Source organism: Rhinolophus ferrumequinum, chromosome 2 (genome assembly GCF_004115265.2).
Source record: "Rhinolophus ferrumequinum isolate MPI-CBG mRhiFer1 chromosome 2, mRhiFer1_v1.p, whole genome shotgun sequence".
Lineage (NCBI taxonomy): Eukaryota > Metazoa > Chordata > Mammalia > Chiroptera > Rhinolophidae > Rhinolophus > Rhinolophus ferrumequinum.
The window spans coordinates 67,480,531-67,505,798 of NC_046285.1; the positions used below are offsets into that span (position 1 = coordinate 67,480,531).

The window sequence follows — 25,268 nt, forward strand, 5'->3', positions numbered from 1 at the left end:
ATAGAGACTGACTTAAATAAACCAAAGCAGAGAAATATGAGATCATTTAGTATGGGAACAAATAGAACTCAATATTAGCTCAATTGTTCCCAAGATCATGGTTTTATAGCCACTATAATAAAAGTCAAAAGAATCACTGGGGGATTAAGTATTACACTTCCAGATACTGGAAATCTTTGGATCTTTAGAGTGATCCAGTTAAAATATCTGCTTTGGTTTTAAAAAGTACTTGTCTACAAATGACTCATTACAAATCTGACAGTAAAATGTGTGACTCAAAGAGAAGGGGGAGGGTACATTCTTTAATGACAATACTGACCTGTGTATTTGGTTAATAAAGGCAAATTATAAGCTTAATTAAAAGATTTATATGTAGATAAAGGGGAAATGAAGGTAATTATTTGGGTGGTATCAGAATTCTGCAGAAAGAGATATATTCAAATATGTAGGAATTGAAATAGAGACTATGAAAATAATCTTCTTCTTGTCATCCTTAATCTAGGATGAGCCAACACTTCACTGAAATGGGTCGGACCCATACCTCAGAGAAACCAATCCTCAAGGAGAATATTCTAAGCAAATCTTGATTAACTGACTAAATGTTAAGTACAAATGTTAAAAAAAAAAAAAAAATCCCTGAACTATATTTTTCCATATGGAACCTGTAAATAATAACAAAGGCTTGAAATTATAAATCTCTTTGATTAAAAAAAAAGAATAGTAGAACATCCTTTAAAATCTGATACGTGACCTTACGCTTGCTGACACATAAGCACACCTCATTCCTGTTGACATGTCAGCCAAAATACTTCCCAGTTCTTCTCATGATAACCCTCTGTAGGAAGTACTTCCATATTGGCGTAGTTAGTATAGCAGATAATTTTATCCATTCTTGTTGAAAATTAGTCAAACAATTTTTCATTTGCTGAAATTACTATAATTCAAAGAAAAATTACCTTTAAGGCTGTTTTGAACTTCTATTGCTATATCGAGAGCATTAAAGGGCAGAACGGGCTCATTGGCAATTTGCAAAATCACCTCTCCTGAGAGCTGAAAGAAATAAAAAAAGAAATGCAAGCATTCAGTGTTAAGGGTTTTAATATGTTTGTTTTTTATTATTTCATACACTCATACATCCAGAGTAGCAAAAACACAAAGGGTAGAATAGACTTTTATAAAATCTCTTGTTCTTTTAAACCCCATTTATTTTATTTTTCTAAAAGAAAAACAAATGTCTCAGTATCTTTTTCATGTCTCAGAATATCATGGAAATATAAAATGCTATTGCTTTTTTAGCTAAAGATTAAGAAATGTCTTCTCTAGTTGGAGTTATAGTATTTAAACTTTAAAACAATTCCTCATAAAACAGTTCAGAATGTCACGTGATAAAACAATAGAGAGGAACTGAAAATCAATATCTGGTTATTGAACTAAGCAGAGCTCAAGACAAAATTAATGATCCATTTATTTCATTTAAAATATAATTTAATCTAAAAAAATTCCTTTAAAATTTTAGGTACTATTTCCCTTAATACTTTACTATATTCCTAATTACTTTTCTAAAATTTATAGAAACTAACACCATTTACATATCTCTGAGGGCAATGTTTAAATTAATTTTTTTTAAAAAAACTTCTAAATGTCATCTCCAAAACTCATACCTGGAATTTTCACATATGAACCACAGCACTCCAACACTGTGTTTGAAAACCAGCATGTGCACTACAGCTGAACTAGCATCTGCTTAGTAGATTGAATAAGTCATGTGCATTCATATACATCTCAAAGGATCTCAGGACTTGTAGCAAATGCTATTGTTACTCTCCCTCTCTTTTAACTGATCTTTAATATTTACCAGGGCTTAACAAATGTCCCAATATATCTTACAGCCCTCAGCTGGCACACAGGGAAATGTGGCCATGTTGATGTTATTAATAAACTATGAAACATTAGTGAATGAAAATATTGTTTTGTGAAACTACAGGGGAAATTAACACACTAACTTGAGATAGGACAGAGCACATAAACAATATAACTTACAGGGAAAATATATTAAATATTCAAATCTACATATTCAACTAGGGTGAAATTCCATTTAATATTTTAAAAAATTATATTTCCCAGTTGTTTACACAGTATGTATTATGATAAAAATACAATTCAATTTGATTTTATTCAATATGCTTGGAGAAATACATTTCTTAGAAATAAAGAGAAGAAAAAAAACTTTGATATCCCTTTATTTCTTTCAGATATTTTTTCTCCCAAATGTAACAACCATTTCTCCCACAATGCCTAAAGTATCTTTGCAGTTTTATCCCCAGGACAGTGATCACAAAAATCCTGGGAAACTGCCTACTCGGATTATGTTTTTTCAGGGGAAAAAAACATTATCTGCAATAGGTTGATATGAATCCTGTTTCTATTCCACCCCACCCCATCCAAATCATGCAAGGAATACTGATAACACTGATATTTGGAAATAAATTATTTGCAAAAAGGAATTTTTTAAAGAAGATTAAGAAGCATTACAGTTTATTTTTCCAATTTGCACTAGATAATAGAAACTACAGAACGGACATGTTTTGTTTACACTTTTGGAATCTGGAAAACACATATTACAAAAGATTAAAATGAAAGAATGGGGAAGGAGGAGAAAGGTGACTTTTCTGTGTGCTGCTGGAGAAATTCGTTTTGTTTTGCTTTTTTAGTCATTTGGTAACTCAAGCAACTGAAATATAAGCCAGCTAGCCACCTTGCTATTTCTTTCAAAAAGAACCTGGCAACACATATTGGGATTTCTAAGTCAGCTGGCACACAATAGACTGTTTAGACTAAATCGGCTTTATTTGCAGCTTCATAAGGAAAAGGGAGATTTGTGTAAGCTTTGCCATGAAGTGAGAAGAGATTAAACATACTGCAAACTCTTCTCACCCGGTTTGGAATTCACTCTTATTCAGTCATGTCAAAGCAACCTTTCCTTATATTTAAATAAGGCCCCATTCTTTTCAAAGTGTTTTATACCTAAATGTCTCATTTCATTGTCTTGACAGGCCTAGAAGCAGGTTGTAAGGGAATTAATCCTGTGTTAAAAACCATTGAATATAAGACTTACTGTTCCAGTCTAAGGTGACAACATAGGGGACTCCTTAACTTATCTCCTCCCAAGGACACACTGAGTCTATGGCTACAAATGGAACAATCCCCTCTGAAAAAATCCAGAAACTAGCTGAATGCTTCCTATACATTGAGCTAAAGAGAAAAAGCCCACATCAAAATGGATTATAAAGTCTGAGATATACTCTGACCATAAAAGCCACACAATCATAGGAATATACAATCAGGAGGGAGCTCACAACTCTCATCTTCTCCCTGAGGAGAGAAGGGTTTGGAACCTATCTGCATATCTTAAAATCTGTAGTCAGAGTGTCAGGCTTCTAATTTAATATACATCTAGGTGCCAACTGAAATCAACTTTGGAAATTAGGGAGATTGGCAAGTGCCATCTTTGTGTTCTCCCTCTACTCTACTCACTTGTGTACCCCTGAAAGGAGCTTGTGCACATGTCTGGTGCCTGCTTTTGTGGCTGACACCCAGGAGATGCATCCCTTGATAATCTGGTTGTGGTGGCCAGTGGGTCTTGCATTCACAGGTTCCACAGGATATAGCAAACAAATAAACATTTCTTAACTATGTTAGCCCTCCAGAGCTCAGAACAGAGGTAGCAGAGAGAAATACTCATATCCTAGTTTTTCCCTGAAAGAGGTTTATTTACATACTTCAAAAGTTTCTTCCTGGGGGTCTGATTTCCAATCAGCCTACACCTAGGTGCTGATGGAGATTCTCCCCTTTTGGACACTGACAAGTCTTGGCACACCCTCAACTACTGGGAGCTACCAGAAACAAAAAGGAGGTTTGGTCAATTACAAAGATTTGAGGGACTAGGTCCAGGCTGAACAATAAAGTTCATCTTCTACAAGAGATCACTCCAACGGGAGAGATAGCTGTTTTATCTGATGCACAGAAACCAACACAGAGAAGCAAGGAAAATGAAGAAAGAAATAAGTTTCAAACACAGAACAAGATAAAATCCAGAAACAGACCCTACAAAAGTGGAAATAAGTGATTTAACTGATAAAGAGTTCAAAATAATGGTAATAAGTTTGCTTACCAAGATCAGGAGAACAATGCATGAACAGAGTGAGAATTTCAATAAAGAGATAAAATATAAGAAAGTATCAAACAGAAATCACAGAGCTGAAGAATGCAATAACTGAACTGAAAAATTCAATAGAGGGGTTCAACAGCAGAATAGATCAAGCAGATGAAAGGGTTGGTGAACTCAAAGACAGGACAGTAGAATTCATCCAATCAGAAAAGAAAAAAGAAAAAAAAAAAGGAAAAAGAGTGAAGATAGCTTGAGGGAATATATGGGACACCATCAAATGGATCAATATTTGCATGATAAGGGACGTAGATGAGATGAGAAAGAGAAAGCAGCAGAAAACTTATTCAAAGAAATGATGGCTAAACTTCCAAAATTGGGGACAGAAACAGACATCTAGACCCAGGAATCCTAAACAGTTTTAAGCAAGATGAATCCAAAGAGACCCACACCAAGACACATAGTAATTAAATTGTCAGAAGTTAAAGACAAGGGGAACATCTTAAAAACAGCAAAAGGAAAACAACTTGGTACATACAAGGGAACCTCCATAAGACTATCAGTAGAGTTTTCAACATAAACTTTGTAGTCCAAGATTGGGATGATATACCTAAAGTGTTGGGAAAAAAAAGGCCAATCAAGGTACTCTACTTGGCAAAGTCATCCTTCAGAATTAAAGGAGAGAGAATTTTCCAGACGAGCACAGGCTGAAGAAGTTCATTACCACTAGACCAGCCTTACAAGAAATGTTAAAGGGAATTTTTCAAACTGAAAGAAAAGGACACGAAATAGGAAAACATGAAATTATAAATTTTACTGGTAAAGGTAAATATATGGTTAAATTCAGAATAATCTTCTATGATGGTTTCAAGGAACTCACTTATAAATGTAATATAAACATTCAAAGCCAAAAGTATTAAAATGATAATTATAATATTTTTAATGGATATACAAAGTTAAAGACGTAAATTGGGACATCAAAGATGAAATGTGGGAAAAGGGGGAGAATTAAAAATGTAAAGTTTTAGTATGCATTTGAATTTAAGTTATCAGCTTAAAATAGGCTGATATAAATAAAAAATGTTTTATAAAAACTTCATGGTAATCATAAAATCACAAGCCCTTAAAAAGATACACAAAAATAAAGAGAAAGGACTCTAAGCATGATCACTAAAGAAAATCCTCAAATCATAAAGGAAGAGAACATGAGAAGAATAAAGGGACAAAGAAATTGCAAAACAGCCAGAAGACAATGAACAAAATGGCAATAGTAGATCTATCCTTATCAATAATTACATTAAATGTAAATTGACTAAATTCTCCAATAAAAATATGTAGAGTGGCTGAATGAAGAAAATAACAAGACCCAATTATATGCTGTCCACCAGAGACTCACTTCAGCTTTATGGACACATACAGACTGAAAGTAAAGGGAAAACAGATTTAATGCAAACGAAAACCCAAAAAATCAGGGGTAGCTATACTTGTATAAAAAAGGGATTGCAATAAAAGACAAAGAAGGTCATTATATAATGTAAAGGGATCAATCCAGCAAGATACAGGATTTGTAAATGTTTATGTACCTAACATAGGAGCGTCTACACATCTACAACAAATATTAAACAAACCTGAAGGGAGGAAATAGATAGCAATATAATAATAGCACGGGACTTCTATATCTCAGTTTTGACAATGGATAAATCACCCAGATGGAAAATCCACAAGTAAACATTGGACTTAAACGAGGTGTTAGACCAGATGTATTTAACAGAACTTTTAACAGAACTTTTATAGAATCTAACAGCAGAAGAATACACATTCTTCTCAAGTACACATGGAACATTATTCAGGATAGATCACATGTTAGGTCACACACACAAGTCTTGATTTAAGAAGACTGAAATGATATCCAGCATCTTTTTCTGACCACAATGGTATGAAACTGAAAATCGGTGACAAGCAGAATTGGACTATTCACAACTATGTTGAGATTTGGGGGGTGAAGTGTTTCATTGTCTTGTGCAGGTCAGGTCCATACCATCAACAATTGCATGATCCTTGACAGTAAGCATTGGAGGGGGTTCTGACTGGCTGCAAGGGTTATTGGGGTCCTCAGAGGCAAGGTCCTAGGGTCGATGGTGGTGGTGACCAGAACCAGTGGTGTACATATGAATGCTTGGCTGTAGAGCTGGCTGAGTTGTCTGCATGGTGGCAGGGGGCATATACACATTGGCAAGAGCCTCATGCAGGGGCAGGGGCTGGGGCCAACTGTGGGCACGTGAGCAGCCATGGGACCTAAGCTGTGGGTGTGCACTCATGTGGCTGCAGGGGCTAGCCATGGGTGCACACACAACAGCAGAGACCAGTGACAGGAGTCAGGACCAGTAGTGTGCAGGTGCATACCACACAGTGGTTAGCTGCTGGTACACATGGAGGTACAGGCCAGTGACGGGGGGTGGGCCAGGTCCTTTGTGCAGTTTCCCAAAAGGCTGGAGAAGCTAGTCACTCATTCTGTCCTCTGTTTTCCTGCAATTAGAACTCTCTCTGGCCAGGAAGTTCCCTCTTGGCACTGAGCTGTGCTGTCATAAGGGATGGGATGAGGAAGGCAAAACAAAACTGTTTTTACAACTGTTTTTGTGTGGTTATTTTAGGTTATTATGTTTTGCTGCACTGTACTGTTCAAGTTGCTTAGGGGGTCTCCTGAGCACCCCAGAGCTATCTTTGTTCTTGTATAGCTGTGTGATTGTTGGTCTTTGTGATTCCTACTGGAGGAGGAATCACATTGTGGGAGGTTGTGATTTCTCCTCTGTCCTCTTGGTGACATCACTTCCCTGAGCTAGCTGAAACTCCATTATAATAATTTTACAAGTACGCAATCTGCCTCAAAATCCCTGTGTCCCTCTTTCTACTCTCGTCCCAGACCATCCTCGTCTTGGCCAGAGAATAAAGGAAGAATACATTAGAACGAGAAATAACGTTTTATAGAAGTAAAAGTGTTAAAAAAAAAAAGGAGTATTTTATTGAACAATGAATTAATGAACAGCATCCATTGCAAAGGCTTTCCTCTCTCACTGAATAATATTGATAACTTTAGAGTTAGTGGTTTCGTTGGTGTTAGGCTAGATCATAATACAAATAATAAAGCCTTCTAGATTTCAAGGTTAATAAAGGTTAATGATAGTTATCCCATATAAAAGATTCTCTTTCTTCAGCCTGATATAATTTTAGTTGTAGTGAAAGTTTTAAAAGAATGCTTTTAGAAACTTAATAAAGGAAAATATCCAGTAAGATATTTTTTCTTAAATTTTGTACATAATAATCTGTTGCCTCGTTGCCTGTATATTCTCTTTGTCACAGTCTTTCCTTTACCAGTCTAGAGAAAATATATATATTTACTAAGGACCTTGCCTCTGAGGACCCCCAATTGTTGATAAAAATATATATATATTTACTAAGTTATGAATATCTAGAGTAGGAATATCCAACCCCTCCCCAAATAATGTATCTCATTGACCAGTATGGTGACCATTACTGCGATAAACGCTTTCACTGGATTTATTAGTTCATGCATGAACAATGCAGTTGGCCGTAAATAGGTTCACTAAAGCAATACCAAACCATGGTTCTGTAACACATTTTTTTTTAATTACAGACAGAAACACTCAGTTTCTTCCATTTGTATAATTCCAAATTGAAATAATCATAGTTTATACCTCGTACTAAAGCTGTCAGTTAAACTATCATACAGGGATTGTTTTTATGTCCTCAGTCAGACTTAAAATGTAATATATCCCCACTTTAGAAGGGAAGGCTATGAGATATTCATAACACCTGTTTTATAGGTTAGTGTGAGAAAGAAATTGAGAGAGATTGGGTTGCTATGGCATGGTGTGACATAATATGACAAGCAGTGGATGAACCAGGAACCATCCCACTAGCATCTATTGAGCCTTCATTGTGTGATCACCACAGTGCTACGGGAGACGAAAGAGAAGGATGAGACAGTTTCTTCTGTTAGGACTTATGTGACTGATAGAGACAAGTCATACCACTGTCGCACAATTGGAGAAGGAAGTTAACAGTAGAAAATTAATAAACAGGAATCTGCTGTTTCCTAGAAAGCATTTTTTTTATTCTACATTAAACACACCATGTGATTATACCCCATGTATATATTTTTGGCTCAAGAATCTAGAGTGTAAAGGGGAAAGATATGCCAGATGAGGGGAACAAAATGAGCAAAAACCTTGGGGTAGAAAGAAACATAGACTTTTTAGAGAAACATGAAGAAACCAGTGTGACAGAAGTGGAGTCCTTGAAATGGAAAGTAAGTTCGTATGTGGGTTGTAGGGTGGGGTGTCAGACAACCTTAAAATTCAACCAAGGCATATACCCATGATTCAGCGATCTGTAGGGAGCCCTTCCCCCTTCCTTTAACGTTCAGAGCAGAGGCATTGCCTGCTACATTATGGTCTGGTGAGAGTCTCCCTTCAGGCTACTGTATTCCTCCTGAAGTGACCTGATTCTGATTTGTGTCACTTTATAACAGAAAACTCCCAATTCAGCAACAAATGCCCTGTGGATAACAACCCTCAGGGCAGCTAGCCATGGGCAAGGGGACTTGGGGACCTTGGAGATGAACAGAGCAAAAAGCAGCATAGCAGACCTCAGGATTGCTTTCTAAAGATGGAACATAGACAGAGGAGAGGAAGCACGAATATGAGGCTGATATACACAGACTATTTTCCCAACAAAAGGAGATATTAAGTGGCACTACAAAAAATTCATGCACAGAATCTATGTACCCCTAAATCGTACCCCTAAAATTCAGTATTAAAACTTTCATTCTCTCTCATCTGGAACACTCCACAAACCCCTTAATTGTTCTAAACATCTGACTCTAACCCATTCCCCATCTTGTAGCTGAACTATAGTGCAATTACTTATTCAAAATATATTTCTTGTGTACCCCAAAAAGCAGAACTGACTCATGTCACTTTCCTTCTGTTGTTCTCTTTAGCTATTAAAAAAAAATGGTATCTAGCACTCAACTCAAAAACCTATAATCTGGCAAGCTTATGGAAAAAATTGCTTGAAAGTAAGACTGTCGTAGAAAATTAAAGACTTATATATCCCCCACAACTACCAGAACATATCACTTCAGGCCAAACTCACATTACAGAAACCAGTGAGCAAAACTCAAATGCCACCACTGCTCCCTCAGTGCTCCTAGGGATTGCCTTGGAATAGTGGCATGTGGAAGTGGAGACACCAATCACCTTGGAAGGGAGACCCAGTTGTTGCCAGTGAGTGGTGAAAGGGCTGCTTTCTGTGGAGAGGTTTTAATGGCATGTTTAGGAGGTCTTGTGTCCATTGTTCACACATATCTGTGAAGCTCAATAGCAGAGGGATAAAGAGATAAAAATCAGTAGAGAATTACTAAGCTTCCAGGAAAGATGAGTCAAGACTCCTCCATTGGGAGGGAAAAAAGACCCCCATCCTTTCCTGCTTAAGATTTTAAAGATATCAGAATAGTTTTGATGGACTTAGGAAGTCTCAAAAGAAGTTTCTTGATAGCAAAGGGTTTAACAAATCATTGAAGAATTCCGAAAGCTACCGAGAGTGAAATTCATTTAAAGGAGGAGAAGGATTCTATCCATGGGGGATATACAGGATGTTTGGTTCCTAAAACTTGTTACCATTAATAGGAACTTCTGGCGTTGGATCCTCTGGCCCATGGGCCTACTACAGGGAAAGTACTGTGAACTTGTGTTAGCACACAGGGGTGAACTTGGGAACCCATCGCTGTGCACAGACATCCCAGGATGCCACAGACATCAGTGGAGGAAAGAAAGTCCCTTTTACTCCAGCACCCTGAGAACCTGATGTTTCAGGCACCACCATGCCTCCTACAGCTGCCAAGGGCTGAGCAAGAACTCTGGGACACAGTTTGTGGGATAGCACAAGCCTTCATTGCAGAGTTGCCACAGCTGACAGACCATACAGAAGCTCACTGGACACCTTGGACATTGATGGGATATGGAGTGAATAAAGGAGGTATAAATGGAGTATGTTTCCACAGTAATTTAACTTGATTATGAAAGAGATGAGCCTCTACTTTCTCTCCCAAACTGATAAATGTGTACTTTTTTACAAACACACACTAACCATCTGTGAATGCCAAGCCATTCAAGAACTGAGACAACCTCTGCTGCCAAGAAACTATCCCTCAGTGCAAGCTCCCTGATTCAAACCCCGCTTTGAGCCTCCGTTCCTGCTATAAGCCCCATCTCTTCCCTGGGTTCTCAGCCTAAACTCTGACCGCACAACCTGGAGTTAACCATGAGCCTTCCTTTGGGTTCCCTGTGAAACAGATCTTGAGACAACATTTGAGTGCAAGTAGTTCGTTAAGAGGTGAGGATAGCATAATGAGGAGAGACAAGACAGGGAAGACAGCCAGTAGGAGGCATTTTATCAAGCCAGCTATCAGTGTGGGTGACTGGAACTCAGGGCTGCTGGGGAAAACCTGAGGGCCACTATAAAGTAGGTTGCTGAGAATTTTTCTTCCACCTGGCAAGGAAGCTGGGTGTTGACTCCCCAACTCCCATCAGGCACTGGGTGAGAGTGGTTTCATGGAGGTGTTAAAATTTGAACCCTGGGCTGTTGTATATTGGCAGCTCTCCATGGCTGAAGAAAATCTAAGGCAAAGAGATGCAAATCTCTTGGTGAAATAGAATCCTTACTTTCTATTCCTAGACCACAAAAGTAACTGATATAATTTTTTTCAATGTTAAGATATCTTTTCTTTTTTAGTGACTGCCATCACCCATCTGTTAGTAATATGTAGCCGAGAAAATATATTTACACATTAAATTGGAAATAATCAGGTTAGCTTATTGGTATTTCTTTATGATTATTTTTTTAGTGCATGTAGTCATAGTTTTGACTTTGTAACACAGTTGTATCTACTGTTAGTCATATTGTTCTTAGAGAAGAAACGCAGTAAGTTTGTATTTCCTAGCATATTGGAAAAGGATAGCTTAAGATGCCGACTTTCTTTTTGTACCATGGTTAGTAGTAATTTGCATAGAAGTATATATGCATTGATTGACAAATAAAAAATTAAGTATTTTTATTATGTTTCACTAATAACTAACTTTTCAATACAATGTTAATAATAATAAAAACAACTAACATTTATGAGTTATTTCCATGTGTCAGGCATTATTCTGAATCCTTTACATTAATTAATTAATTTAATTCTTACAATAGCCTTATTCTGTTTTGCAGATGAGAAAACGGAGGTATGTTCAGTTAAGTAACTTTCCTAAGGCCATTTAGGTAGTACAAGGCAATTCTGAGATTTGAGACCTAGCATTCTCCCTGCAGAATCTGGACTCTTAGACTGATATGTATCTTTTTCTTTCATTTCCAACCACTCTCCGAATTTTAACAAATCAGGAATACCGCTGACCACTAAGGCAACATTTACCAAATGTGAACAAATGATAATTACAGGCTGATTACACCTATCAGAGATATTTAAAATCAAGAGCACAAGTAGTCCTATCAGGGATTATAACTGTTGGGACTGAGCCTAGAAAAGGGATGTAGAGATTTGTAAAGCAAAATAATTCTCTAAGATGTCCTTAGCGAATAAAGTATTTTTCTCATTTTTCTTACAATAAACTGCATTGATTCAACAAATCTATAATACAACTGGAAGAGAGAGGGTAATAAACTAGGAGGGTCATCTGGTTTGCATAATGATTGGTATTTTTCTGTTTTAGTGGACTGTAAGTTATTATTACTCCAACTTGAGGTTCTTTGAACAGGTTTATGAAAATACTTAAAAACTAATATGAACATTTACAAAATGGTTATCAGTGATCACCCATCCATCCATACTCATACTGCTTGAGGGCATTTCTATGATTAAATACAGTTTTATAGGGTACTGCTATATGTCAGAGACTATTTTGGGGATTTCCAGGTTTTTCTCATGAGAGGAGACAGATACTATCATTATTAAAAAGTTAAATGCTACAGGGTGCTATGAGAACATATACAGGGGTCCTAGTGCAGCTGAGGGTATCAGGTTAGACTTCTTTGAGAAAATTCTTTCTGTGGGAAGGCACAGCACTAGGCTGCATGTCATACAGGAAAGAATCAGAAGCAGATTTGGTGCCAAGCATTTGCTCTTACACGAGTGTACACAAAGTTTCTTAGTTGGGTATTACATATCTTTATATAACCATAAACTTAAAATATTAAAAATGTATTTTATTGTTTATCTACATCTATTTCATGAAATTCGTGTGTTTGGGTGGACAGACAGAGCTAACTATCCTCCCCTCAACACACACACTCCCTCCCATCACTACCACAACAGAAATCAAGTTCTCTGTCATTGCTGATACCACTACAGGTCTGGTGTGGCGAACAGTAGGGGTTGTTCATTTTTAAAAGGGTGATGGTATGTTTAGCAAATCATGCACTTGGTATATTATCCAAAGTAGTCAATTATGGAAAGAAAGATTACAGAACCGATTTAGCAAAGTTTATAATAATGCTAAAGAAACATACATAAAATGTACATAATGCAGGAAGAGAAATGAGGCCAATTATTTTCTATTTATAGCTTATTTTCCGAGATTTTATTTTCATAGCATAACACCAGATATCTGTACATGCAATAGAACACTGTCTTAGTTTATCCTTGAAGAATTTAATAAAACAGTGCTTTAGTAAAGGATAAAAGTTACATTTTTTTCCTAACATGCAATCATTAAACAAAGGAGTATTGATCATAATGAATTCAATAACATACAAGTCAATTATTTAATTAACACATTAATGTTATCATTTTGATATAAATTGTTCATATAATTATTTCCTTCTGTATATCCTAGTTGAAAAACCAACAAAAATTAATTAAACCTCTGTCCTACTATAGATTTGATATCAGGTAAAATTTTGTTTCTCTAAAAATAATATTTTCAGAATATTAATTATTTTTTCACAAAATATTAATATAGAAAAATAATATATCACATCTATAATATATTCATGGAGGCAACGAGGGCAATAGAGAGGGGCTAAGATATAATAAAATAAAATAAAAAACAGATTGTTCTTCTGAACTTGTTATTTCTACCTAGAGCTCCTTTGAATAATGGCCAAACTATATGTGATCCTTTCTGTATGCAATTATATTGTTAATGCAATTATATTGTTAAAGCACACTGTCTAGCTCTAGAATTTCCATGATTTCTCTTTCTTCCTCACATGTTGCTGAGTGATAGACAGGAATCTTACAGCTCCTTTCTTCTCAAACATCCCAGGATGCCCCATAGAACAACATGACCAAAAATTATAGAAGTTTGTAACATTATCAGTTACAAGTGTGGCATGATCCTTATATTTATAATTTTAGAACACTTTATCTTAGTGATATTGACTTTGAAGAAGTGCTTATAAAACACCTACAGACCAAGAGTCCTAGAAAAAAATGCTAAAAATGTGCAACAATTTTTGTAGTTAAGGGGTTTATAGGTTGGAAGCCAGTATATTAGCAAAGAAAAACAGAAGAGCACATATAATCGTGCATCCAAATGGTCAAATGAGCAGGGACATGGTCACGATGGGCAGCAATAGCACAAGAACACTTCTTAGAGATTCCCATTCTGTTGGGCCTTAAAGAAAGGATGCAATTTAGGAAGGCGGGCAGAGTTTAGGGCAGTACTCTCAGCAAGACGAACAGGCAGGCACAAGTTCTGACTTCAACCACTGGGAAGTCAGTTTTGATAAAAGGATAATTCTTTTAAAGGAACAAAGGAAAATAAAGTTGGAGAAGAAAAGTTATATTGTCAGAGGCCTCTTTCCTTGTCAATGAGTTCCTTATAAAGGGGAATGATATGCTATTTATATTGAGATGTCTTGATAAGCTACCTGATTATAAATCAATTAACCTAGAGAAAGGCTTACACCATTCCACATGTAACAGGTCAAAGCAAAGCCAGATCTGGAAAGGTAAAGATGATTTTTTTCATTTCTTTATTTCATCTGGTAATGGGTCATTTGTGTTTCCATGTTACCACTATCACCAAAAATCATAATGTCTGCACGCATGTTGTTAAAAATACAATGGGTTCCAATTTAGAATGTATAGATTTCGACCGGGCACCTCTGTGGGCCTGGGTTTCCTTATCTCCGACCTTACTCTCTAAAACCTGATCACAATATTCTCTTGTATTGTTAATTTGTGATTAGTTATGGAGGAATCCTGAGAGTCCTGAGGGACTCAGTCTAACAACAAAAGTTGGGGCTGTCAAAGAGCTTCATGTCACTAGTTTCTAGAAACTGAAGTAGATTTTAACCAACTGCCGTGTTTGCCATGACGAACTCCATGTTTTGTAGATCGATTGCTTATAAAGATGCTGTGAAAGGAGCAGTCTCTCCTATGTGGGAAAAGCTTGTGTAAAGGCCAGGGCTCTGCAGAGCCTGCCACTAGTGGCTGACTGAGTGAGTGTGCACATTCTCTCCATAAACTTCAGGAATCTTTCTTCCTTTGCTCTCTAAAGTTTGTGTGGCCATTGTATTTTTAGTTCCTCAAGGAGACTAGGAACAGTATTCTACCCATCACATATATAACTGCTCACTCTTTGCAAAAGCTCCAGGCCAATAAAGCGGTGATACGGTAAATTTGTCAGTTTTGCCTGTTCCGAAGGAGAGTAGAGGAACGGAGCAAATTTTAGCTGAAAATGTACTCTGTGTCAGAACTTTCATTAGAACTGTGAATACATGATTTCATTTATTCCTACCAATAAACTTGCCAGATCACATTAAGCAACGATGCTAATCACCGGAGCCAGGCAGACTGGAGCAAAGCTGTGAAGGGTCTGCTAGGTTACAGTGAAGAATTTGGGCTGTGTACTGCAGACCACAATAGCTCAGTGTCTGGTCTCTGGACTATCTGCATCAGAATTACCTATGAAACTTTTTAAAATAAAATTTTCCAAACATGAATCCTCCCTACCACATGTAGACACATGATTCTAACTCAGCTGATCGGCATAGAGAAGCTGGAATTAACCATTTTAAAATAAGCACCCTTCGTTCTGATGCAGGTGGTGGAGGGAGCAGACTGGAAATTGACACTATAAACAAAAGAATCTAATAAAAGGTCTTTGTGTGGGGAATTGACGCAAACAGATTTACATATTTCTATAAGTATATACTTGAAAATGTTACCAAATTTCTGTGTAGAAAGTCTAAAATGCAAGTATGAATATGATGTCATTACTGGATTGCAGCCAAGTACATATATAAATAAGAGGAAGCATAAGAAAACATTCAGCAAACTTGAAGAGAAAGCAATTCTGAAAAGCTTATCAAAGCATTCAGGTGAATTTTAACAATGGAAAAATGTATAAATTAATAGAAATATAGTTTCCCCACTTAAATATATATATTAAGTGGAAAACAGCATCAAAAGAGGCTATGCTTAGTAATGTGCCTGTTTTATTTTTCATTCCGTATATGATAAGTTACTAACAATACGTTATTTTTAAAGGGGATGGGGAAACCAGTGCCTCTCCATTCAATTTATTTAGAAGATTGGGCACACCAACTGGGTCATGCTGTGTGAACTATCTCATTTAATTAGTCAGATTAAGAACTGCTGGGGTTTTATTATCTCAGATCTATATTATGGCATTCATGCAATAAATAAGAATACTTTATTTGTTCTCATCTCTTAATGGAAAATAATTCATTGCTAGGCAATATGCCATTGTGAAATATATAATTCAAATATACATTTATAAGTCATAAATCTAATCACGAAATGGTCAACCATTTTACATAAATTTATGGAGCAGCAAATGATGAAAGAAATCTTGGCTGCCTGATCTTATCACCTCAATTTGCAGATAAGAAAATAGAGGTTGAAAATTGAAATGAGTTGCCTAACATCACACAGCTGTTTAGAGGCAAAACTAGAACTGGTATTAAGATCTTAGAACTCTCAGTACATTGCTTTTTACACAACAAAATACTAGAAGTAGAGTCCAAATTGTGTGTCTGTGTGTATGTTTTGTGTGTGTGTGTGTGTGTGTGTGTGTGTGTGTGAGAGAGAGAGAGAGAGAGAGAGAGAGAGAGAGAGAGAGAGAGAGAGAAAGAGAGAGAGAGAGAGAGAGAGAGAGAGAGAGAGAGAGAGAGAGAGAGAGGGAGAGAGATGAAAATATGACAGAAGAATGGGAAATTTGGTAAACACGTGATATACACCAAAAGAACACAAGCGATAGTGGGCTCTGAAATTTGCTCGTTGCATAATTATGCTGCAGTCAATATAAAACATTAAAAATAATCTCCTGAGTCCATTATGTTCTCTAACTTCTCTAGGAGTAAGTCACAATCCTCCCTAAGGCACCAACATCTCTTTTCTAGGTACCCTGCCCTATCTAGTCACTTCTGTTTTCATCTTAGCTGTTGCCCTATACCAATATATCCTTAGTTTCTCTGTACTCTTTAGATAATTTCTGATCTATCACTTTCTGAGAGAAATATATTAAAAATCCTACATTATGCTTCTGGATGTATTGATTCCTTCTTATAATTTGATCTTTTTTTTTTTTTTTTAATTTAGTATATATGTTTGTTGGTGCCCACATATTCAGAATTGCTATATCTTCCCGAATAATTATTCCTATTATCCTAATGAGATAATCTTCTAATTAAACTTCTAATCTAAATTTGAGTTTTAAAGTCTATTTTGTCTGATGTTGATAATCCTACATCAGTTTTCTTTGTTTGGCATTTGCATGACATATCATTTTTTAATCCCTTTACTTTCAGGTTTCCTGTCTCAAAATATGTTGTATAACTTGAAATTAGCACTTCACTGCATTTCTTAAAATTGAAATATTGTCTGACAAACTTTCTTTCAACTCATTTGACCTACTTATAATTGCAGATATAGTTGCATTTATTGTATCTTATTTTGTATTTCTAGAAAATGAGCTCTTGGCTTTCTTTTTCTCCTTTTGAAGTTTGAATTTTCTGTTTCCTTTCCTAATTTCCTTCTATTAAAACCTCGCTTCCCTTTGCACTCACAATGCGAGCCAGCATCCTAGAAGCCTATGGGCAATCTGATCTTCAAGCTCAGTTTGAGCCACTTGCCCTCCCAGTCACCTTTATTTCCCAGAACATGATAAGGTTTTTCCTGCCTGTAAGGATTTGCATATGATTTTCCCACTGATGAAAATGTTCTGTTTCCAATTCTTTGAAGAGCTGACTCCTTCTCATTCTTTAAGCCTCAGTTTAATTTTGAGCTTCTTAGTCAAGCTTCCATGTGGACCATAAGGAAACAGGATTTCTTTCTACTTTTCCCAACATTTTTCTTTCTTAAAACTCTCTGTATATTACTTTCATAGTGCTTCTATTTATGTGTGTGCATATTTACTTGTTTGTTTTTGTCATCATTTAATAAATATGAGTTCTTTGAAGGCAGCTATCTTGCCTGTTTGTTGATAACTCTACACTCAGTACCTACCACAGCTCATTGCTCAAATTAGGTGTTAAAAGTACATTTATTGAATGAATAAATAAAAGATTTGCAAAGCAAGTCATTTCTACATCTTCAAATATTTGCATGTCCATCATATCGTCATTTGTTAAATGTTTTGACTCCCCAACCTTCTATGATAATTATCATCATATCCCAAAGACATTGGAAAATATATGTAAAGGCATCTAGTAAGAGTATTTACCATGTGCATGCAAAATAAATAAATATATTATATTGATAAATTTGGTACTTACACATAAAAATACCAACTAGAGATAGATACAAACAAAACAAAACAAAACAAAAAAACAATGTGATCTTTTGAAGACACTACTATTGCATTAGGCATTTTACACACCACCCAAAGAGTTTATACGTATTGAACAGAACAGAGTAGAATGAACTCGGGGGTAGCAGTCAGTGAAAATGGATCTCTAACCCTAGTTCTGTAACTATCCATGTGGCTCTAAAACTACTTCTCAAGGCTTTGGTTCTTTTACTTCTTGACGGATGATGTGAGAATAACTTACGTAATACTACAGAAATGATCGACTTATACTTAAGGCGTTATTGTTATTAAAAATAATGTAAACGGTATTGGGGAAAATCTGATCTTTCTTAAATATTTGTACTTATAATGTGAATTCAGGAAAGAGAAAATACTGATTCTTTTAAAAGTCTGAGTTACACAAAATGTCAGTCATTTAGGAACGCCTATCAATTAAATAACATCACATGTACTTGATATCTACAATTTTGAATTGTTTTCCTCAAAAATCCCTATACTAGTACCCATAGAATACTGTTAAATATATTTTCACAGCCAATTCCATATACACACTATCATACTATTTGCATTTCAGGGCAGTAGAAGACATTCTGAAGAATTAATTGGATTGGCTAGTCTAAATAACAAACTGTATATGAATTGTATCACAAACTGCTGTGATATTTTATTCTTTTCTCCCAAACAAAAACAATATGTGTACTTAAAATAAATTGAGTTCAAAATTGGTGATAAGAAAAATAAGGGTTGGATGGGCAAGTAAAAGCTTGCAAAACTATCACACTCTAAATTGTCATAGATTTTAACGATTAAGCATTTTACCAATTCAGAGTAACATTGTGATCACATATCTGGAATCTTAACTTTGTTATTACCACCTTACAGGAAATCTACAAATTCAGTTTATATATGAAAATGAAACCACTGTTTGACTTCTAATTTCAGACTGTAGGAGAAATAAAATAAAATATTAAGTTGTATTTGGATTATTTTCCTATAAAATCACAGCAACTATTACAGCATTTAGACCAAGTACATAGATTTGGAGATTTTATTAATTACCTCATGAGCTAGCGTTATGGACTAGGTTATGACGCAATAATAAATTAACTCCCAAATCTCAGCGGCATAATGCAACAATATTGGTAAATGGGGTTGTATCCCATATGGTCACTTGTGGCCTCAGAACCCTTTAGAATACACCGTTGGGAATCTTGTTGGTTGCCATGGCATGTAAAGTGAAAAAGCTGGAGGATCATTAACTGATAATAATAATTTTTAATTATTATTTTTAAAATAAATAATATTGGGATGACACTGGTTAACAACATACATAATTTTCAGGTATACAAGACTATAATTGGGCATCTGAGTACTCTATTGGCCTGCTCACCACCCAAAGTCTAGTTTCCTTCTGTTGTCATATATTTCATCCCCTTTACCAACTTGACTCTCACCATACCCTCCCTGCCCTCTGGTAACAACCATCTATTGTCTGTATCTATGAGTTTGTTTTGTTAGTTTATTTGTTATTCTTTTATGTTACACATATGAGTGAAATCATGTGGTTTTTGTCCTTTTCTGTCTGATTTATTTCGCTTAGCATAATACTCTCAAGTTCCTTCCATGCTATTGAAAAAGGCAGTATTTCACCTTTCTTTTTTATGGCTAAGTAGTTAAGTGCTGTGGCTCAGACTGATATAATTGTCTTATATTCATAGCACATTAGAACTAGTCATAGTACTCAAACTAACTGCAAAAGACCTATGCAATACGCAGGAAATACACAAATATGTGATCAGCAGTAAATGTTACTACCAGTAAGTCCTGTGTTTATGTACCAGCGATGCTAATTGTTTGCTATGCCAAAGTTAAATAACTCAACAATCTATGTAACCTCGTCAAGCTCCAACATTCTCATCAATGACTAGAATATATGTCTTTAAAAAAAAAATAAATACATGAGATAATGTATGCAACACACTTACTTTTGTACCTAGTGTTATGATAGCAGTTTGGGCAGATACAATATATATTTTCCATAAACTATTAAAATGTAGAGAATCAGATGTATCTATTATATATAATAAGTATATACATATATATGAATATATATGTATATACATATATACACATATTTGTTATCTAATTTCTACTTTTTAAAAGAGACAGTAAGGAAAGAACTTTATTTTTGCTTTCATACAGGTGATCCAAGGGTCAATGTGGATTTTAAATTATGTAATAACATATATATATATATATATATATATAGAGAGAGAGAGGAGAGAGAGAGAGAGAGAGAGAGAGAGAGAGAGAGAGAGAGAAAGAGAAAGTATACACATTTTAAGAAGGGTACACTGATGGTAACCACTTTGAAAACCTCTGTAATTGCAGAAGTCAAATGTGACTTGTATGCATCTTTTGTAATCTGTTATATTATTATAATTTTACCACAGTTTTTTCCTTTCTTAAAATGTGTATATATTTTTTTGTCCACATATATACTGGGGGTGCAAAAAAAATGTATACACATTTTAAGAGATGGTAACACTTTGGTCAACGTTGCTCAAGCAGTAGTTCGCCATAATCAGAAGTGTCTGGACGCTGTATTCATCTTTTGTTCTCAGTATATATTAATACAGATTTTTTCTTTCTTAAAATATGTATGCATTTTTCTTTTGGAGCAAAAATTAATATAAGACCTGGTCTTATTTTACTATAATATAAGACAGGGTCTTATATAATATAATAACAGGGAAATAGGGTATATGCATGCATATGTACACTCACGTACACACACACACACAGACACACACACACACACACACAGACATGGTCCCAGAATTTATGCAAATATATAAATATTAAGTTGTTTCTATGCTCTTTTCTACATTTTTTCAGAAGTCAGCATAGTACTTAACATAATGACTTTTCAGCAAATGTTGAACTTAAAGCTTTGTACCTTATATACAGATGTCAGTTATGTAAATGCAGAATGCAGTGATATACATGTCTATAAAACTGTATTAGAAAATTAACATCTTTCCCCTGACTTTTTCTATTGTTCCAAGAGACTAATGCTACTTTCTTCTTTATTGAACATATTAGGCTCTCACATATTTCAAAACTTATATTGATTTGAGTTACCTGCACGTAAGCAAAAAAAGGGTCCTTTGCTTACAATCTCTTTAACTTTATATCCTTGCCTCACTCTGACATTTCCTGCTTTTAGACTGACTTAATCAGAGCAAGAAAGAGATAGGGACTACAGTTTATGTATCCTTTTTACAGTGATTACATGATAGGCAGAATGTGTATTTCAGCATTGCCTGGCAGACTCATGATGTAAATATAACAGTGATCTCAATGAATTGCCAATCAACAAGGAAGAAAGGAAACAGTTTAAGTCATACCTTTAAACTAGTTTTTACATATTTTTTAATATAAACAATTTGATAACAGCTGTAAATGTGTTTTTATTTTTAACTATAACTTCTGATCTAGGCAAAATACGTTTTTATATGTATTCTAGCAAAAAATCAGCATTACTCTATAAATTCAAATACTGTCTCAATGCAATATCCTGTTATCATTATGACAAGTAGAACGTAGTGTATGTTTTTCCTTAAAAAAATATATAGTGTGACTTTTAAAAATGTAAACCTCTTGTGAATGTATATTTCTCTAAAATGAAAGTCACTTGTATATAGTTGAATATTTTATCTATGGTAGAGATAAATGTATATTGAAATAGCATTTGAAATAGAGTTTAAAATTTAGTACTAACTTCTATTTAAAAAAATACTAAAAGCCTTGTGTTCTTGATGACAAGTAAAGGTATATCATTTTACCCTGTAATACTTTATATATTTCCATAACTCTAATCATCCTGGTTTTTTCCTGGAAGAGAACACAAGAGCAACAATAATTTTATTCAAATATTATCCAGTCAAATACCTTAAATATATATATATATATATATATAGAGAGAGAGAGAGAGAGAGAGATACACACTAATTCTGAAGCTCATTCCTCACTAATTATAAGGCTGACTGGCAGAGATGGCTGTCTTTTGTGAATAAATAAAAATTCCTTAAATCCAACAGTAACATTAATTCGTAGCTTGATTAAGACATACAATTTAATCATTCTTAAAATCCTTCCATTAATTTTGAGCACTGTAGTCATGTAGTAAATCATATTGCAGAATTTTAAAAATAAAATAGATTCTTTGAATGATGACTCAAAGTATGATTCTGATAGCGTATCACTAATCACTCACCATTATTGAAATGAAGTTGATTTAATTTAACCTGTAAAAGAGATTGCATTTTCTAATCATACCTCATCTGTAGATGCTTATTATTCAAAGGAAGCCATATGTATTTTCAAGCATCCTTAATTAAAATAATACATGTAATCTTAGCTATCTTTTTCCCTTGATAGTTATTCTAGAGTGCTTCTGGTCTATCATTTTTTTATTCTATTTCTTCTTTATTCTATGTAATGCATGATCAATATTTCATTTTTATCATTGAACAAAGAGAAATTTGATAATAATTCATTAATACTTACACGGCTAATCATTTGACTAATATATTTGTATATTAATGGTAAACAGTAACATTGTGTTAGAACATGAGTTCATAGAAACATCAAGAATAATTCTGAGCTGTATTCATTCTTGAACAATAGAAACAATGGAATCATGGGATAATTTTTCTTGATCAGCTTCATATAGACCAAGCCTTTTTTTAAAGAGTACAACTGTATAAAAGACACAATAAATAATATACTTTAAAAGAATGGTGAGGGTACTGAAGAGAATGTATATATTCATCCCATAGAAACTGTTCATCATTTACTCACCCCATAGAAACTATTTATGCAGAACATATTATTTGCCAGGGATTTCTTAGTTTTTGGAGTTTTTTTTACACTTTATTCATTTATTTTGACATTCAATATTATTTTATATTAATATCAGTAGTACAGTGTAGTGGTTAGACATATATATAATTTAAGAAGTGATTTCTCTTACTAGTCTAGTACCCACCTGGGACTATGCATAGTTATAACCATGTTATTGACTATGTTCTCTATGCTTTATATCCATATGACTATTTTGCAAATACCAATTTGTTCTTCTTAATCCCTTCACCCTTCACCCTGCTCCCCAAAGTCTGGGACTTCTTTTAGGAAATTATTAATGTTATATTAATTCATGATCACCAATGTATGTCTGACCTTTTCTTCTATTCAACATCATACTATCCACTGCTCCAAAAATATTACCTAAATATTAAAACCTTGATCATCCTACTTCATTCCTCTCACTTTTACCTATTTCATAATAAAATCTTCAGAGGAAAATTATCTTAACTGTCTGATGCCTGGCCTACAAGTATATCTACCATACCATATCTTTCATACTTCCCCATTATTTCAATGTAAGCAAAGGGTGTTCATTTTGGAAATACACCTTTTTATCTATTTCCTAGATTTCTTTCTCTCCTGCTTTTCCAGTGATCTCTATCACATCTCTCCACAAATCAACATCTTTTCCTGTTGGCTCTTTTTTTTTTTTTTATCACTACTGGAATATGTTTAGTTTTCTTCCAACTTTTAAAAAAAAAAAGTACAGAGAAACAAGCCCCTTTCTTATTCCCTTAGTGGGACAAACTTCTTGAAAGAGCTATTATACTCACAAGCTGGGTTTCCTCCTTTCACTTATTCCTTTCCTCACTGCATCCGAGTTCCAATCATACTATCGATGCCATTTTGGATCAGTTTATATAAATCCAATGGCCCTATGTGGAGCTTTTGTCACAATATACGTTCTTGAAACAAGTTTTTCTTGGCTTCTGGTACTGCCAGCTCTGGATTTACATTCTTCCTCTTGCACTCCTCAATTCCTTCTGCTGATGTTTTGTTTGTTTGCTTGTTTGTTTGTTTTTCTCCTCATCTCTCAAATGCTAATACTTGTCCAGATAATTTCACTAGGTAATTTTATTCACTGCCATTGTTTCAAGTGTCATATACAAAAAGAATAATTGTGAAGTCTATTATTTCCAACCCAAAGTTTATTCTTGAGGATCAGGTAAGTATATACAACTGCCTAGAGAAGATATCCACTTCGGACTTCATAGGCACTTCAAAAAAGATCTCTCTTTGCTAAGTGTCTCTGTTCACTTAACTAGTATAATTTATAATGACTCCACCTCTAGCTCTGGAGTATATGGGAAATGCTATTTATAAATATGATTTTATTGTATGTGACAAGCATAAAATATAAGGCTATTTGTGTTAGTCCAACTTCACACACACATTCAAACACACACACACACCATCTATATTCAACTCTGGAAACCACTTACATTGATGGCAGGATAATCATCAGCTAAAAAATTGCTGAAGTTGAACTATATTTATGGGTAAAATGTCATTCTGAGGAAAATTATCTGTAGTACTGACTATTTTCAAATGATCCCAAAGTACAGAAAAAGCAGATAGGGTGGTCCTTGTTAGACTGGCGAAGATCTTGACAGAAACCACATTGGATGAAATGTCACCCCAACAACCTAAGTTTCTAACTGTCAATGCGGTCAATTCAATTAGTATATAAAGCTCCAGGTAAATCATTTTAAATTAGAACTGCTGCCACCTTAGAGAAAATGTCTATTTGGGGGGATGGGGGAGGAGACATAGTACATGAGATTTCCTCTGGTATCTGGTCCTATCAGACATGTCTGCTCTTATGTAACTCCAGTCATATATTCCATCTCTTCCTTTTCTTTTTATTCTCTGGTTATAAAAGGAGAAAGCTGAAAGAATAGTAAAGCCATTGTAGACAGCCATAAGCCTACTGTTTCTTTATTTTTGTTTCTGGTCCTAAATAGCCTTAGAGGGAAAAATGCACTAAGAAAGAACTATAAAGAATTTTAGCCAGGGTTTTTAATCAATACACACCAAATCTGTTTCCTTCTAATTTTTCTTATCCAAATTCATGTTATCACCATCCATTCAGTTAATAAAAGCAAAATCCTGGAAGTAAATTTTAACTCTACATTGTCCATCATTCTTACAATAGGGCAGAGATGTTGGCTTGTTTTGTTTATTGTTATAATCCTCACACCTCAAACAGTGGATAGTATAAGTAGATATATGATAAATAATTTTAAATGAATCAAATTATTTACTATTTCTTGAATCTGATCATTACTTTTAATTTCATCTATCATTACTCT

The 25,268-nt window shown here is 34.8% G+C and overlaps 1 protein-coding gene across 1 annotated transcript in view; it reads right to left on the bottom strand.

The window, feature by feature from the left end:
- NAALADL2 (N-acetylated alpha-linked acidic dipeptidase like 2) overlaps positions 1-25,268 on the bottom strand; it is an 890,763-nt gene that overhangs the window by 58,981 nt on the left and 806,514 nt on the right. The window contains exon 12 of the mRNA XM_033130693.1: positions 957-1,050. Within this exon, the coding sequence (XP_032986584.1) occupies positions 957-1,050 (94 nt within the window). The remainder of the gene's footprint in view (positions 1-956; positions 1,051-25,268) is intronic.